The 19,475-nt window shown below is 37.2% G+C and overlaps 1 protein-coding gene across 1 annotated transcript in view; it reads right to left on the reverse strand.

Moving 5' to 3' along the window:
- Positions 1 to 776: 776 nt before the first annotated feature.
- LOC101163490 (opsin-5-like) overlaps positions 777 to 19,475 on the reverse strand; it is an 83,398-nt gene continuing 64,699 nt past the window's right edge. The window contains exons 5-6 of the mRNA XM_004070754.4: positions 6,383 to 6,717; positions 777 to 6,270 (exon numbers count right to left, since the gene is read on the reverse strand). Coding sequence (XP_004070802.1) covers positions 5,773 to 6,270; positions 6,383 to 6,717 — 833 coding nt within the window. The 3' untranslated portion in view covers positions 777 to 5,772. The remainder of the gene's footprint in view (positions 6,271 to 6,382; positions 6,718 to 19,475) is intronic.

Raw genomic sequence — 19,475 nt, forward strand, 5'->3', positions numbered from 1 at the left:
GGATGAAGTGAGAAAGATGTTGAAGAGGAGGAAGAGTTGAAAGGCAGTTGGTCCTGACAACGTATCAGTGGAGATGGGGAAGTGTTCAGAAGAGGTGACAGTAGGGACTGGGTTGTTTAACAAGATCTTGGAGAGTTAGAAGATGCTTTAGGCGTGGAGAAGTGCTCTGGTGTCCATTTTTAAGACCAAGGGAGAAGTGCTGAAATCTGGAAACTACAGAAAATAAAGCTGATGAATCACATGAAGGAAATTATGAGAAGTAATAGTAGAAGCAAAGCTGAAGTTAGAAGTGAGTATGTGTGAGCAGCAGTATGGTTTCAAGCAAAGGTGAGTCTGATGCAAAGACTGACAGATGAAGTTAGACAGGAACTGTGGACCATGATCAGCGTAAAAAAACATGTTGGGTAACACCATTACATTTTTTACATATGGGTAATCTATCTCGTGACAGTTTTTTGTTGTTAAAATGCCATTTTCTGAGTGATAAACCCACTTCATTACTATGAATTAATTAAATAAACTGTACTAACCAAACCCACCTCTGTTGAGCTGTAAAGGGACTGTCAGAAAGGGAAATATGGGTGGATAAACAGGATAAGGGATTATAATAGGTTAAGGCTGTGTTTTTTTCAAGGTAGCCAATCAGAGGCAATGTTGGTTTACATGAAAGTCAGGACACTCGTCACACACACATCAAATTGTAGAGGCTGCTGAAAGAGGTGAGAGCAGCTGAAAATCAAAGACGTCCCATGCAGTAGGACTGAATGACTCAGTTGTGTTATTCTGAATTATTTTTATTTTAAATTTACATTACACTTCTGAACAAATTATATACCCTTGAGTAGATGCACTTTACACTTTTCATTTAATTCTTTATATTTCATGACCCAAAAAAAAGTATGTAAACAGTATCACAGTGCATCTGAAAGATAACTGACAACTATTATAATAATTTAATAACCTTAATCTTTTTTTTAAATATTTCAAGTTAAACGTAGCTTTTCATATTTGAACATGTGCACATCACATTCAATCTTGTTTGCGTCTTATACAAAGGGGAGTCAGAGTCTACAAAACTTATGATGTGAGTCATCTGCTGTGGGTATAGTCATACAGTCTGCTCCAAAGCTGAAAATCTCCTGAGGACAAGATGTTTTCTATTCAAAAGAAAGATGTTTAGCGATTCAATAAACTTTCAATTTATTCCTGCGTCTTCCTGATCATATTCAGCTTTATAAATAGTGGATTAGAGTTTGTATTTAAACAGTATTTTTGTGCAAACGGATTTGAATTTGAATCTATTTAATTGTTACATAAATAGTTTGTCCTGATTTAGAGGCTTGCTTTCAAAATAAGATTAGGAAAATCATTGTCGAGTTTCCAGCTAATGTGCTGACAAATACGATTCTGATCCAACAAGAAGAAGACATTTGTCAAAGACTGATATAGGGGGCTTTTATCTGCACCGATGGCAGCAGCACAGCTCAATTCAAGGGATAATCATATCTGCTTCAAGCCTCATGAACACTCCTGCTACATCATCACTGTGGTTATTTAAAGTTATCTTAGCATTTTGGTGCCAAATACCTTTGCATTTCGGTAACAATACATGTTTAAATCTCCTAATTCAATTCTATCAACAAAATGCATTCTGGTATAAATCCGAACTAAACATATACTGATAATCGTATAGAGATGATTGACTTTTAATGAATTAAAATGTGGTTTATGTCTTTTTTTTCTTGTGGTTCTGCCAATATTTGCCCAAAATTATGACCAAAAGGTCAAGAATGCATTTAGATACTTTTGTCGCAATTTTTATTTGTTGTTGTTGGAGGGGAAAGCACAAAGGTACTTTTTTGGATTACATATAATGCTTCTTCCTCAAAACCATTGAATGAAGATAAAAACTTTTGTTAATTTGATGGGAATGTTCCTCAGTCTAACCCAGGTTATTGTACCAGAGCGTTTATAGAAAACTAGCTTTTCCAGATAGTGCTGCTTGCCTAGCTTGTGTTTTTACAGGAAACTGTACATGTGCAAAGGCAAATGGTCATGTCATGACAAATTTAAAGCGCTCAAGGAGAATGGATTCCAGCTCCAGCCTGAAAATTCAAAGACCCTGCAGCTATTTTGCACCAAAATGTCATAATGGGGAAAAAAAATGTCAAACCCTTTGAATGTGAACAGCCGGAAACTGAAACAACATTAGGAAATAAGACCCATCTTCCCCATTTCAAGACGCAGCAAGAATCTCTATTTTGGTTGGTATTTATGTATAATCTAGGAATTTGGCATTGTACAAGCACATCATATGTACATATTTGCAAGCAGGCAACAACAATATTAACAGCATGTCGAGCAACTGTAACAGCTAAAACCAGTGTAAATGACCCAGGTGGGAATGGCTAATATTACAAAATACACAGGTACATACTTTTCTAATATGAATAGAATACAATACAATAAAAAAAAAAAAAATCACAGGCAGATCTTTTCACAGTTTTTCTGGTTTGTTCATCCATCTTTTCCCACATTTTCCACTTAAAAGCCTCTCCAGCTCAAAACCTCAAGCCAAGTCTTTGATATGTATGCTCGGTTCATGTTGACCTGCATATTGGTAGAAAAATAAGAGTGTCCAAAACAGCACATTGGCTTTGATGAATATAAAGGTAATTGTAGCCTTTGGCTGCAGCATGACAAGCACAACGTTCTTGTTGCATTGCACTGGTCATTTATTCTGTTCCAGTCTGCATGAAATCATGTGAGGGGTAGGTTCAACCGTTCTGCACTTATTCTGGGAGGTTGGAATCATGTCTTGTACTGTAAGTAGCTTATCTCATCCTGTACCATCCGAACTGTTTCAGATCACAAGCTGTCAGATACATCCTGTCTATGAAAAGTTTAAGACAGCCATCCTGCTTTACTGCATTGACTAAAGCACATCTGCTCAAAGGTCTGTTTGCCTCCAAAAATGGTCCTTATTGTTACAGCAGTGAGATTTTCACAAGTAGCTCCATGCGTCATCCGAAAGGAACCCTGCCTTCAAACAGCCCGAGGCATCTTTCATTCTATCTCACATCCCAGTAATTCTCACTTGATTTTCACAAGTTTGCACTGAGGTTTGAAGAATGTTTATGGTAGATAACAGTTGATATCATTAGACTGCTTTTATACACCTGTCATTTAAACCTCTTTTTTGTTTTCTTTTTAAGATTTGAAATTTAAAAATGACAACCACAGGTTGAGTAGTTTACTTTACCAGTGAAGATCACAAATCATTGAAGAAAAAAGGTTCAGCGCACTGTCTAGTGGGTCTAGATGACCCAACTCCCAATGTTCAAGTGCCTAGGATAGCACAAGGGTTAAATCAACTGAGATTCTTTAATTAGTGTGAACACCCTGCTTTCATTGAACACTGAGGCAGTCTGTGAACATTGAACCGATTGAGTAAAAACACAGGTTATCAACTAAAAGTTAGACTTTATTTTTTTATTAACTTGCAAGAAAATGCTGGAAGAAAGACTTTTAGTAATGAAAAGTTCAAACTCTGACAACAATGATGATAGCAATAGTCTTTATCCTCCATTTAGAGCTAAAGAGGTAGAAATGATTCTTTGTGGTTGGCGACGATTTGCATTTGAGAGCAGGTCAAAAGTAATCTAAGTGTTGCTAGACATCGCTTTAATATAACTGAGCTGTTTTTGAAAATCTACTACTTAAGTGCAATAGCTGAGTGAAAAAAGGCAGCTTTATTCTTTATGCAGAGTTAATAACTGCTGGAGCACTTTAGTCCTTAGCAAACAATGATAAAAGCCCTGTACGCATGAGGATCTGACCCTCCAGCCACGTGCAGTGTTAAAAGCCCAAGTTGCCTGTTAGTTCAGATGATAATGATAACTTAGATTTTTCCACAGTCTCCTTGAGTGTAACCCAAGGAGTGGGGCAACCACAAAGACCTGATTGTTTTAGCATGATATATTATGGCAGTCAGAGAGTGAAAAAAAAAAAAAGGTCTGTGTTAAGGTAGTTTGTGGGAACTGAATAGAGCAGTCCTCTCCCCTCTAAACACAAAATAAAGAAGAATCATGAAAACCACAGTATTCAACCAGCCCATGTAATCGAATAGATCAGCTTTATCTTGTATGTCTAATCTCATTTTGTTCCCCAGTTTGGTGACTTATGCTGCCAGAGGAAAACAGAAAAAGTGCTTTGGGGCAAATACTGCCATGAAGCTCATTTTCCTTCATGGGCGTTTTCTTTCAGAACAATGTTGGCATGTGCTGAGGAAAAGCTTCCCCGTTGTTACAGTTTTAATAAACTACAGGCAGTAAAAGCACTAAAGGCAGGTGTTCAATGTTCATGCATAGCCGTGACATACTAGATCCTGCTCCTTTTTTTTTGGTGGGAATAAATAAGTGTTAAAAGCCCATTTTAGAGTTCCCTTTTGTGCTGAATTCTGTCAAAGAATTGCTGCTATTCTTTTCCTCATTGCTGCATATACGTAGTTATGCCAATAAAGCAAAAAGAAGCATTTTAGAAAAATGCACAAGATTTGAAAAAAAAAAGTTCCTCTGATCTGACTTTAATTAGTTAAAATTGTTGGACTGAGGAAAAAACCTCAAAATCTGTGGTAATATGTAAGCTATTAAATAAGCTATTTGATAGAATTTAAGAAGCTGTTAACCTTTTCCAGAGATATCAAGAAGATATCCCAATAGATTCGTAAATTGTTAAATCACATACTCCAACATGACTAGATTTAACTATACTTTTAATAACCCATAAATTGTCATACTGAGAATATCCATAAGCACAATAAATAAATAAATACATAAAAACAAAAATAGAATGGCATAATTACTACTATGCCTGCATGTTTGTCCAGCTCCATCTACCTCTTATTGTCTTTGTCCAGCTGTCTGAATGAACCACACTTCAGGCTTTTTTATATTTTATAAGAATTTTCAGGTTCTGTAAATAATTACAAGGTAATTTACTACTGGTGAGAGTTGCAAGTTTGTAAGTCTTTTTTTTAAGATTAAAAAAAATTAATTGACAGAACTGGCACGTCTTCTTTGTGAGGCATCAATACAAGCCTCTGGCCACACTTTACAGGTAACATGGGGGTGATAAAGCAGAATCTTACCCTGTATGCATTTTTTTTTAAATCTTCTCAAATCGGTTTCGTTTTTTCATTTTTTTATGAATTTCCTTTTGTTTAGTTCATTGCTTTAGAAAAAGGTGAGCAGTAAAAACTTTTTTCTGTTGGAAAATGAAAACAACTAAGTGGTCCTTTTAGTTTGCATGCATATTAAAATACATATACATCAACAATCATAAAAAGCACATAAAGGGCTGTTGAGGGAGTCAAAAGTGTCAGTGTCCCTTCCTCTATCTGAAAAAGCAAACATCAAAAATAAAAATGCATTGAAATTTGTCAGTCTTGTTTCCTCGATACTGATTGTTAAGATAAGATATTTCTTTTTTTTTTTTGCTTGTAACTTATTTAAACCCTAATGTTTACATTTGTGAACAGTTTGGCTTTTGTATTGTCCTATTTTGACTTTTAACTTCTTTTGTTTGCTGTTCTATCCTTTTTTATTCTTCTTCGGCACATATTTGAGGCATGACACAAGCTTGGATTTTCCAAAATCATGACACTTCTGAGGTCTCTGCTCATCTTTATGTTTGATATGTTTCACGTTTTTTTCTTCTATTTCTTTAAATGTCTTCATGGTTCAATTGTCTTGCAGTGTCTTTTCTGTTCACTTAAAGGAAGTCGCTCTGCATTTCATTAGAGAGCTGACTGACAGCCATCTCGCTGTGCAGAGATCCTTTCAGGATTCTGGCTGTTTGTTGGGGGCTATAGTCTCCACAATTTTCCCTGGCACCCGTGTCTGTTTCAGGGCAAGGACAGTGTCTGCAGGTCCTGTGATTCTCAGGTAGTCCATTGGACAACCGGGTTGAATTGCACTCTTCATTATGAGACTGTCTACATGTTCCCTTCTGTGCAGAGCTGTGCCAGCACACACATCCAAATAGTGTGCTTCTGCATTTGGCCACATCCCGACATAGTGACTTGCGAAAATTGGGTTTGAACGCCAGGTAAACAACTGGATTGTAAATGGTGGAGGACTTGGCAAAGATAGCTGCCAAAGCAAAAGCCATGGGTGGCACTTCTGTTGAGTTACCAAATGCTGCCCACATGGAAACCACAGCATATGGACTCCATGCTGTCAGGAAACCGATGCAAACCGCCACAGAGAGCTGCAAGGGTAGAACAAAATGCTCAAAAACAGTTTTCATATCAGTCAAAAACTCATTTCATGGCTAATACATGAGTGGTGTAGTATAATGCAAAGTCAGAATAAGTATTTACCTTAACAATAAGTGCATGAGCGTTGGTGATCTTGTTCTGTGGTGACATATGCTGCTGTACAGCCTGCCGAGACCCTCTTACTGTCAGCAGGATGAACGTGTAAGACAGAAAGATGACAGTGCAGGGCACAATGTAGCAGAAGAAGAAGAGGCAAATGATGTAGCTCATAGCTGCAGAACTTTGGCTGGGAGCATGCCAGTCAATGCAGCACGCTGTTCCATAAGGTTCAGCCCCGTACTGCCCCCAGCCTGACAATGGACCAACAGCAAACACTCCAGCGTAGCACCAGACACAAGCCACCAGCAGGCAGGCATGGCTGTATGAAAACTTGTTACCTGTAAAGAACATAATAATGCAGAGTTTCAAATGAACACCACACCAACAACAGACTGCTGAAACATGTAGCAACATGGAGACACATTCACCAAGAAATGTTAAAAAATGTTGCATTTGCTTTCAGCCATCGGATAAGCTTAGGGAGAAGAGTCAGTTTCCCGAAAAACAGAAAATTTCTATTGTCCATTGGCCATGCATATTTGACCTCAGGCATGTTCCTGATTAGAAGTCACATGGTCTGCAGAGATGTTCGAGTGGATTTAATTATTGAAATATATCTAGCAACTCAAGAACAAACAAAAGCACAGGACATTTGCTTGGGGGGGAGAACATGTGAGATAAACCACAACAGAAATACAGATAGAGAAGAAGAGCTCCCCACTGCTTTAGACCTGTGCACACAAAATCATAGCAAAAAGTCACATCTGTTCTATTGGGTGACCATTGCTCTAAGCATCTGCCTGAAAGCACATTTATCCATGAATGGAGCACCTTTTTATCTTTCTACATCAAAGCTTTTGTTTAAATTACCAATGTCAATGATTGTGTAGCAGAAATTGTAAAGAGTGAATCTCTTGCTCCTTGTATATTTTTTGGAAGGATTTCGTGATTTTCCATGTTTTAAACATTACAATCTGCAATGTTGTAGAGCTCTAACTTGCTATTGTACTTGTACCAAAGTATGAATAAGAGGATCCACGGGGAAAAAAAAAAACATTGAAGCAGTCCTCTCTAAATCTGCTGTAATTGATTTAAGCAAGGACTTCTTCAGTGCACAATCGGAGGAGGACGAGAACACAGGCAGTCTTATCTGACACCACCCAGCCTCTTCAGCAGGATGTCAGTTCCTTTTAGTCTTCAAGCTGTGGGTGAGAGGAAGTGATTACACCCAGTGGCACTCATGGAACTGTGTGGCGCTAAGGCAGCATAGTTAGTTATTATAGATGGCTTTTATTTGATGTGAAGCATCTCTGCTCTCATCAAAAAACTCAAGCTATTAATGTGGCTTATCGAGGATCCACAGAGGGAAACTAATTTCAAAGAAAAGTGTATTAAAACAGTATGCGCTCAGATATTTTAACGGGAGATACACCAACTCTTTCTGATTTCATCATCTCAGAAATGATCGGTTAGGCTCTCATAGAAACTGCTCAAATGATACCAACCCTCTCTTTTGAATCCATAAACCTTATTGCATTGAACTCGTTTGAATAATTGCTCATTTATACATTATCTAAGACAATAAATAACTTTTGGTGGCATGTTGCGCCTGGGGTAATACAATACATAATGGTGGTCGGGAACTTCAATGATGTTCGCCATCTAAGAGCCGTGAAATAAGATATTTTTATAATTAATACATAAATGTACGGAAGAGAATTAGGGCCACGGAGAAAGAAAAAAAGAAAATTCTGACTTTAATCTCAGAGTTCTGACTTTAATCTCAGAATTCTGACTTTAATCTCAGAATTATGCGCTACTGCCGCATGTGAGCCATCCTTCAGCACTGCAGAGTCCGAGGAGCTGCAGGAGTGAAACCAACAAAATTGAGATCTGTAAGTGTCTTTTTGCACGCTCAAGGCTTACCGGAGGAGGTCATTTTGCTAATGGATGAACGGAAGGTAAGTAAAAAAGAAACGGTTTTAAACTGGATCTTGTAAATGAAAAGGCAGCAGGCTATGCTAGCATTTTGCAACAGCCATGCGGGGCTTTGCATTGCTGCTGCAAAAAGGGCTGTGTCTAGATGTATTTAGCACCCCCCATTGTCATGCCTGTTTATATCAACAACTACCTTGTAATCTCGTTTTTTATAGCCTTCAGAAAATTCTTTCTACATTTGTCAAACAGATTGTCGTGTTTTACTATGCATGACACCCACCGATCTTTACACTCCATTAATAACATTCAGTTTTCAGCCTTCTCCTCGCGTGACACTTTCTCTCTTTCTATTATCTCATTGCCAAACAAACACTCTGCAAACGACAGTCCCCCGTCATTGAATCATACCCTTTCATAACATTTAATACGATATAGTTTTTGTTATTCTGTATCTGCGTGAGTTTAAATAAAGTTCAGGTGGTGGAAGTCACGTGACACCTCAGAGTAGTGTTGCGTATCCATGGCAACCGCCGTTTCTTCTTTGTGGAACAGAGAACCGCAGCAATGTGTTTACTATGTTCAAAGCACATTAGCACCCACATTAGCGAATCTATCGACACCGCTACAAACTTTACAGGGTACAGTTTATTATATTTCTACAGGGCGGGGTTTATCTGTTTTTTTCGGGAGTGGTTTTTTGAAGCACCGGAAAGCTTGAACGTCACGTCATTATGTTCGTAGTTCTGCAGAATCAGATGATTGACTCTTTTGTAGTCTACTATTTCCTCTCAGCTGCATTTTCATAGTCTGTTCGGATTACCTACGAAAACAAGATAATTTAACTGTTATAGAAACAATCAAGTTTTATTTCATTCTGTTCTATTTTATCCATTTTATCTAACTTTTGTTTTTTGTTTGTTGCTATCACTGCTGTCAAATGATCTTGATTTTTATTTATTTTGTCGTTTTTTTTCTAATTTATATATGCAATGGTACATATCTGAGAAAACCTGCAGATAACTGACATACCTTTTTTCAGTATTTCCATAATAGATGCGTCAAATGCATCTGTTATGGAAATACAGACCTACCTTTTTAATTTAGCTTTTAGTTGAATTTTAGGAATTTATTTGATATTTTAATTATTTATTTTCTCTTTTTACTGGTTTTATGTGTGTATGTATATACATTTATTTATTTGTATTTATTTTATTTATTTTTAATTTTTTAGTCACACCATTTTATATGTCTATTATGGTTTATGTAATTATTTGTTTCTTGTTCATGTTTTAAATATATTTCAATTTTAATTTTATTTCTTTTACATTTTATTTGTAACTCCAGTATGTTCCTCTGAGGGACCCTCCACATCGGTGACTGACTCTTCTCAGTGAACAGGGTCGTTGCAATAGGATCTCCCGGGTCTGACTCTTTTGATCGGATCTGGGGGGTTCTGTGGTAGTGTTCTCCGTGAACTTGGGTGGGGGGTCACTGATGTGGACATGTCCCCAAAATATTGTTTCCCCACTTCAGGAGGAAGCCAGGTCTCTACATTCCATAATTTTATCACTTTTTTATCATGGTGTGTCTCTGTGTGTGTGTTTTTTGCATAGCACTTTGAGTGACATGTGTTGTTGTTAAAGTGCTATATAAATAAAGGTTGATTTGATTTGATCAAATGATAGTAGAAAGTATTAAATCAACTAAATTTCCATTACATGATTCATTTAAATCCTTATGAAATATTCCGTCGCTTGCGTTACATGTATTAGTTCTGCCCTTGTAAATAATGTTTGCAACTCCTATTTAATTTACCCATATGGTAAAAAAGGTATTTTTGACGTAATACTTAAGTAACTCATCTTTGTCATGTGCTTTATCGATATCTTATGATTCTTAATTCTGTCTGATAAAAGCTAGGAACCGGATATTGATAAATCATGTAATAAAATGGTTATAGTATAACGGGGTGGGATTATATAAGTTCGCTTCCTTCCACTCCCTTTCAAGCAATATTTATTAATATGTCTAATTATCCTAAGTTTGATTAGTTACTGTATGAATGTATAACTGATGATTATATTGCTGTTGTGTATTATTTCTACTTAATTGCTTGAAATAAACCATTTCAAAAAAATTAAAATAAAAAATTCATACAAAAACATTTTAGAAGAAAAACCTTTATTCATACATTTTTTATAGAAATATTATAGTTTATAATTTTTAACATAGCAACCATTTATCATTGTTAAGTTATGCATATAATAATAGGGAACGAATTAAATAAGTTTGCTTCTTCCCTTCCCGTTTCAAGCATTAACGGTTTAGTTTGTATTATGACAAGTAAGATACAAGGATGTATACTCACAGATTGTGACTTGTTTTTATTTATTTATATTGGAATACTTTATACAAGTTATCTCATATTTGCTTTTATGCATTACCTTGCTATATAGGTGAGATCATCATGTTTGCAGAAGTGTGTGGTGTGTCCAACTATGTTTCACCGGAAGGTGGAGGTGAAACCCTTGGGGGGTAACCAACTATCTTTGCCTCTTCCCAGCATTAGCATGAGAACTTGCGTGTTAGCTGTGTCTAGACTTGAATCGAAGTACACTCTGTGTTAGTTATCCGTGACAAAAGGCTTTGCAGGTCCGAAGATTGATTTTTTTTGATTTATTGATTTATTTCAAGCATTGTAGTCAAAGCAATAAAAAAAAAAAATTTACACATATTTATCAAACTCATTACAGAAATGATGAAATGCATAGATTAAAAAGACAGAAAACAAAACAAAAATGTCATTTAAATCACATTTGCTTAATTAAATACAGTGATCATTAACTGAAGTATAAGTAGAGTTTGATTTATTGCTTGAAAAGGAGTGGGAAGAAGCAAGCTTATATAATCCCACCCAAGATGATGTGGGAAGGCTGTGAAAAGACAGACATGTCGCAATTAATGTTTTCTGATCGCGCTGAAGCTGTGCTTTTATGTTTCCCCCTCACTTTAGAGCACAGCGCATGTGTAACTTAGGGAAAACCCAACAAACGTAATAAAGGAGGAAGCGACAGAATATGTGCCAGAGTGGAGAGAGCTTGTTGCTGGGTATTATCTCTGTTCGTTCTCCTCGTAAAAGGTACCTTGGTCTGTTGTCTTTCTTTCCTTAAGTTGTTATTCTGATGTTGTATGTAGGTTGGTTTAACCCAACAATTGATATATGTGCTGTTCCTGTGTTGAAGGAAGCATGTTCCAATTGACCATGCTTGAAACAATAAACTGAAATTAATATTGTTTCTAACAACTGCTTTTAACTTAGAATGGTCTTATTTTCCAATATAAACTTGTCACAGCTGCACAATGACGTACTGGTTAGCAGGCGTGCCTCATAGAAAGATGGCTCTGGTTCAAATCCCAAAAGGGTCCTTTCTGTGTGGAGTTAGCATGTTCTCCTGGATGCATCAGTGGGTTTTCTGCAGCTTCTTCCATCAGTCCAAAAAAACGTGATTAATGTAAAGTGTGTGAATGGTGATTGTGTGTGTGTGTTGTCTCTGTCCGAGAGCTGCATCATCCTCCAAAGCGATGACATCACGGTCAATCTGCACAAAAGAAAAATAAATTGATAATACTAATCATTTTTAAAAAGTAAATAAGTATTATTTGATGTCACACAGTAAAAATATAAGAAAATAACTATCTACTTTGTCTTAAAATTAAGTCTTGGCACCTGGAGTTCCATCTTTTTTTTCCAAGAAAGATTTGAAATCCAGATGCCAAGACTCAACTTCAAGACATCACCTGGATAAATGAGAACTTTCACCAACATGGAGCCTCCATATTGCTGTGCGCAAACATTTGACATTTGATACCTGGGAGAAATCAGGTGCATCCAAAATCCTGATCTACACTGAGTCAATTATCGGATTTATTTTGGAGAACTACCTGATGATGTTGCATTGAAACTGTCCCTAACTCTCAAAACTACACCTGTCAAAAAATTAAAGTATATTCTCTGTAAACATTGTAGCAGCATTGATAGACATGAAGTGGTAACGCTTTCTTTTGCAGTACAGTACTTACAGTGTATACTTATAGTGTAACTACTTGGTACTTACAGGGTATTCATATGGTACTTTTTATGGAATTTACTGGGTACTTACAGGATATTTACATGGTACTTTTAATGACTATATCAAAGTTGTTATGCTTTTTATGTCAATTTGAGCTTGTATTGGGATTTTTATTGCAGTTACCACCCCTGAAGAAGTCCTGCACCGTTACCAAACTCTGCTGAAGGAATTTCGACGGACAAACAACACGACCCTCACATGTGGCCAGTGTAATATGGACAAAAATACAATAGATTTGACTGCAACTATTGCAGAAATGACTTTGGTTGGAAAAGGTGAGAATCTGGGGCCATTTCCTGTTTTCACGGTGGGTGACAAACTCATGAGCTATGCAAAGGAGTGTGAATCATTTCTGGAACAACACAAAACTCTGGAAGAAAAGATAAATAATATGAAAAATAATCTGTTCTGTGGAATGCTCCTTTTTACTGTTTTGTTGAGAACTTAAAACAAATTTCATTGTGATGACACTTTGTATGCTGCAGAAGTGTGTCATATTAAAGATTTTTGTTTTCACTGCTGTCTTGTTTCTCTTTAAATTTGCCACATGTTACAAGAAGTAATCAGGCCAGAATATGTTTTTTCAATGCAGTTACTTCACCCTTCCCAACAAGTTAGCATTGTCTCATTTGGTAAGGTCAGAAGACCAAGTGTGTATGTACACTGTACGGGAAGGTAATACGTGAACATACCCAGCATTTACTACTGAAAGTACCAATTAATAGAGTGGAAATAGGGCTGACTTTCTTTTACAGTCCAGTTTCATTGTACTTAAGGGGTAGTTTCTGTAGTAAATTCATGGTAAATACCATGAAACAAACAACAAGTGCAGACTTAAATTCAGGGTACTTTATTTGTACTTACCTTGTTCTTACATGTGGTTAGTGCCACAAAAGACACCTTTGCACAGCATGTAAATACCCAGTAGGTATATTATAAATACCCAGGATGTACCACATAAGTATGAACCAAATAGTACCACATGTACAAAATAAAGATTGGTGGCCATTACAGTCACCCATACTTAGAAAACACAACAATCTGTCGGATAAAAACAAGTACAGTAGTATTTTCAGAACGTAAATCATCTGTAACCCTTGTGCTATCCTAGGCACTTTAACATTAGAAGTTGGGTCATCTAGACCCACTACAGTGCGCTGAACCTTTTTTCTTCAATGATCTTCACTGGTTTCCATGGATTACATGAAATCTTTCCACCTTTATCCATCTTTGTTATGGTAGGAATAACACGTCAATGTAAGATAGCACAAGAGTTAAATTGTCTTTAAATCTCCAGAAATAAAATGATCAGGTAGCTGAATGTAAACAGGCTGCATGCAAACAAAACTTCAGTGTGCACAAATGCACAACTTGAAACTCTGTGAGACTATGTGGCAGTCACAGATGTTTACCTTGATATTTCAACGGCATACGTACGTTTTAAAATACGTTTTACAGTTACAAAATGCTAGCACAGTATGTCGCGGTTTTATTAACAAATTCCAAATATATAAATCTCTTTTTACTCACCTTGTGTTGTGCTGTTAACACAGTGGCCTCCTCTGGTAAACTTCAAGGACTCAACAAGAAACTTTTCGTTAGTTCCACTCGCCATGTATGACTCCACAGTGCTGCTAATGCTAACTGAATGAAGTAGCTCACAGGCCTCCGTAGTTCTGAGATTAAAGTCAGAATTCTGACTTTTTTCTCAGAATTCTGAGTTTGAAGTCAGAATTTTCTATGCCATTCTTTTCCTTCTCCATGGCCCTAATCCTTTTCCACATAAATGGGATCTAAGACTGGAGATGCAGTATTATCTGATCAAAGCAGAGACAAGAAAAATTCTTTAGCATATAGCTTTTGCTTTATTGGTTTTCACTCAGCCTCGTCATAAATTACAAAATGGTTATAACATTGCACAGCCAATGATTAGTTGAAAAAAAAAATCATTATTTTTTTCAAATGTGACTAATGGATGATGTCTCTAACAAACAAACAAATGCTAATGACCAACATCTTGGCAGATGTGGGAGATAACCCACACTGACCAAAAATATAAACGCAACACTTTTGTTATTGCTCCCATTTTTTATGGTATGAACTCAAAGATGTGAAACATTTTCCACATACACAAAATAACCAGTTCTCTGAAATATTGTTCAGAAATCTGTCTAAATCATTGATAGTGAGCACTTCTCCTTTGCCAAGACAATCCATTCCACCTCGCAGGTGTGCCATATCAAGATGCTGATTAGACAGCATGATTATTGCACAGGTGTGCCTTAGACTGGCCACAAGAAAAGGCCACTCTGAAATCTTCAGTTTTCATAAATAAACAAATCCTCTTAAAATTAAGAAACTGCAGTGATTAAAAAATAATAATTTTGCACCGTCTGCCTTATACTGTGATAAATAATATATCTGTTGTAATTGTTTTTATTTATGACTCCTTTCTTGTGATTTTCTTTGTATTAGACGTCAGTTGTTGTTTTTTTAAGTTCCCAAGTTTAAACCCTATTGTTTTAAATTGTAGTTTAAATCCATTTTTGTTCTTCATTGTTTAACTATTTAACTGTTTTAACTTGGTAGATTGACACAGTCAATTTTGGTTTTTACTTAACTTAAATGCAATTATTAATTGTTTTTCTGATGGTTTTGATGATTTTACCCATGATTTGGAAAGCTTTTTTTGTTGAGTGTCTTTATGTTATTGTTTTCTTTCTCAATCTAATGGTGTTGAAATCTTTATGAGCATAACTGCAGAGCAGTGTAGTATGACGTTACTCAAAAATAACATTTAAACATCTTCACTTGACATTGTGACTTCATAAGTCTAAGCAAAATCTCATTATTTCTTTTATCCAAATAAAAATCATCTGACAACCTCAACCCATGACAATTGAAGCATTTTAACAGATTTCTTGCTTGACAGTTTAAAAAAATCTATCCATTTCTATAAAGCTGTATTTAATAATATAATAAATTGATTATTTACAATTTAATAGATAATTAATTATCATAATAGTATTATTTTGGTCTCATAAATCTGAGTTATTCTAGTTTCATGAGAAAATCATCTGCTTTAAAATATTTACCATTATTAACACATACAGGTTAATATAGAACCTTTTTTTTAACCAGGTAGGTCAACTGAGAACTATTTTTTATTTACAATGACACCCAGGCCAAAAAGACCAGTCAAGATGGAAATGTACAGCAAACTATAAATATTATATACATTACAGCAAAGTGTTACATGATTAGTCTAATAGTTCATGACAAGTATAGCAATCTTGGCTTGTAGGGAGTTTTCAAAAGTGGACAGTGGTTTAAATGGGCTAAGACCTTATTGTCCCTTTTTGGTCAAACTTTGACGTGGTTTAACTTTTGACTTCCGTTCAAGGGGCGTGGACTTTGCTGCAAATGATTAGTTAGTGCTGGTGCAAAACCCATGCAGGGAAAGTCAAGCAGGTCCGAGCTTTAGCTTATGTGCTGAAAGACAAATGAAAGGAGCGCGTCATAGAAACCTCAAAGTGACAGACAGCAGTTCTCACAAGCAGAATTATGTCATTAAATGTGGTTTATTAAACATTCGATCCATTTCCTCCAAGTCCCTCTTAGTCAATGAGTTAATCATTGATAACAATCTTAGTCTTTTAGCCTTAACAGAAACTTGGCTCCAACAGGATGACTATGTTAGATTGAATGAAGCACCCCCCCCCCCCCCCCCACTTATGCTAACTATCAGAAATCCAGGATTTCAGGGAAAGGAGGTGGTTTGGCAGTAATATCACAGTCTAGCTTACTTCTCAGCTCTAAAGTTAAAAATGCTTATAATTCATTTGAAAACATCATATTGTCTATAAATCACCCACACAGGAAGACTCGAAAACCTGTTTTATTCATAATTATTTATCGCCCCCCCCGGCCCGTATTCAGAATTTTTAACTGAGTTTTCCGACTTCCTATCGACTATTGTCTTAGATTCTGATCAAACTATAATAATAGGGGATTTCACTATTCATGTTGATGACCCCAGTGATTGTCTAGGAAAGGCCTTTGCAGCTTTATTAGATGATGTTGGTTTCACCCAAAGTGTGAATGAACCCACTCACTGTCATAAGCACACCCTGGACCTTGTTCTAACCCCTGGCATAGAGATCAACCAGCTGAGTGTCCTTCCTCTTAACCCCATAATTTATGATCACTTTATGATTACCTTCCGGTTTACACTGGAACATCCTTCTGTCCCAGTGAATAAGAAACAGCTTAGAAGAACCTTAACTGACCGTTCTGTGTCTGAGTTTAAACACACAGTTCAGCCAGTACTTAGAGATATTCTGAGAAAATACTCTGAGTCCAGCTCCCATAGCATCAGTCCTAGTATAAATGACCACTTTGTTAATGATGCCTTACAAGCCCTCAGGAGTACACTCGATGTTGTTGCCCCCTTGAAACCTAAGTTCGTCAGACAAAACCGAGTAGCACTGTGGTTTAACGCTGAAACTCGTTCTCTTAAACAAGAAACCCGTAAGTTGGAAAGAGAATGGCGCCGCTCAGGTTCAGAGCAGTCTCTGGATATCTGGAAACATAGCCTATTAAATTATAAAAAAGCTCTGCGTAGAGCTAGAAGCCAGTACTATTCAACCTTAATATCAGAGAATGGAAACAATCCAAGATTTCTTTTTAGCACTATTGCTAAATTAACTCGCAGTCAGAGCTCATTAGAACCACAAGTTCCTGTTTCTCTCAGCTCTGATGATTTTCTTACATTTTTCGATAGTAAAATCTCAAATATTAGACATAAGTTAAATCAAGTTATTCCTACTATCAGCCCAGAACAGGCTGAAGCGGTAGAAATGGAGGCATCCATAGAAACCTCTGTAACATTGGACTGCTTCACTATTGTGGATCAAGCGGAAATAACATCAATTATTACATCCTCCAAATCCTCAACTTGTCTGTTAGACCCAATTCCCACTAGACTTTTTAAAGAAACTTTTCCCCTAATTAATGATCCCATATTAACAATGATAAATACCTCTCTGGAAACGGGTTACGTGCCACAGTCTTTTAAATATGCAGTTGTTAAACCTCTTCTGAAAAAGCCCAGTTTGGATCCTAGCATCTTGGCCAACTATAGACCGATATCAAACCTGCCCTTTATTTCTAAAATCCTAGAAAGAGTTGTAGTTAAGCAGCTTTACTGCCACCTACAGGACAACAGCCACTTTGAAGACTTTCAGTCGGGGTTTAGACCCCACCACAGTACGGAAACTGCGCTAGTTAGAGTCTCTAATGACTTATTACTGGCCTCAGAAAAGGGACTACTTTCTATTCTTGTCCTGTTAGACCTCAGTGCTGCCTTTGACACTATCGACCACGGTATTTTACTCCATAGACTAGAGCAGGACATAGGGATCAGAGGATCTGCTCTCCACTGGTTTAAATCCCATCTGTCCGATAGGTATCAGTTCGTCAATGTAAATGGCCATTCCTCTCAGTGCACTCAAGTCAACTATGGAGTCCGACAGGGCTCAGTCTTGGGACCGATCCTGTTTACGCTTTATATGCTACCCCTAGGAAACATAATCAGGAAACACAGCATTAATTTTCATTGTTATGCCGACGATACGCAGTTGTATTTATCCATGAAGCCTGACCAGAATGACCAGATAGAGAAAATGAACGCCTGCATCAGTGACATCAAGACCTGGATGACAATCAGTTACCTCCTCTTGAACCCAGAAAAAACTGAGGTCATTATACTTGGTCCTAAAAACCTCAGAGATACTCTGTCTGCTCAGATAGTCTCCCTGGATGGCATAAGTATAGCCCCTAATTCCACAGTTAGAAACCTTGGGGTTTTATTTGACCAGGATTTATCATTTAAGGCTCATATATCTCAGGCGTATAGAACTGCCTTTTTTCACCTACGGAATATTGCTAAGATCAGAAATATACTTTCTAAGAGTGATGCTGAAAAACTCATCCATGCATTTGTTACGTCGAGGCTGGATTACTGTAACTCCTTGTTAGCAGCGTGTCCTAAGAGTTCCTTAAGAAGTCTCCAGCTTGTTCAGAACGCAGCAGCTAGATTGTTAGCTGGAACTAGCAGAAGAGATCACATCACTCCTGTGTTAGTTTCGCTCCATTGGCTCCCAGTTGTTTATAGAATCAAGTTCAAGATCCTCCTGTTAACCTATAAGGCCTTACATGGAATGGCCCCGTCCTATATTAAGGACCTCATAGTCCCTTACCATCCAATGAGAACACTTCGCTCGCAAAATGCAGGACTGCTTGTGGTTCCTAGAATCAGTAAAAGTACGGTTGGAGGTAGAGCGTTTAGCCACCAAGCCCCTGTCTTATGGAATAAACTCCCAGCTCATGTAAGAGAGGCCGACTCAGTTTCTACATTCAAAGTTAGACTGAAAACATTCCTCTTTGGACAGGCTTATTGTCAGACTAGTTAGTATTTAGAGATTATTTAACTTAATGTTAATTTGTTTAAATTAAACTTAAAAACTATTTCTTTTAAAAGGCTGCTAGAAGTTGAAGCTGGAGTAACTATGGTGCACTGGGGTTCTGTCCTCTGTCCTCTTTTCTCTTCTACTTCTACCCTTCCTCTCCTCTATTCTTGACCATAATTTATCATTTAGTTCTCCATGCCTCTGTTTGGTACAGTGCGATTCATGTATTGTCCCTCTTTTCCTCTCCCCTCCTGGGGAGTGGGAGTGCTTCCAGAATCCAGTTGGTTCATCCGTGCTCCAGTTCCTGACCGTTTACCTCGCCTTTGCTCCTGCTCCTACACCTGGCTGTGGATCCTGCCTCTGGCTCATCTCTGCTCTGTACCTGACCGAGTACCTCGTCTCTGCTCCTGCTCCTACACCTGGCTGTGGTTCCTGTCTCCGGCTCGACTCGCGCCTTTGACTGTCCCCCCAACCACGGCTGGATGAAGCTCGTCTGCTGGACTTTAAATGTGTAGTTGTAGATTTAGATAAGTAAATTCTTCTCTTTGAGTTCTGGTA

The sequence above is a fragment of the Oryzias latipes genome, chromosome 7 (assembly GCF_002234675.1).
Source record: "Oryzias latipes chromosome 7, ASM223467v1".
NCBI classification, from domain to species: Eukaryota; Metazoa; Chordata; class Actinopteri; order Beloniformes; family Adrianichthyidae; genus Oryzias; species Oryzias latipes.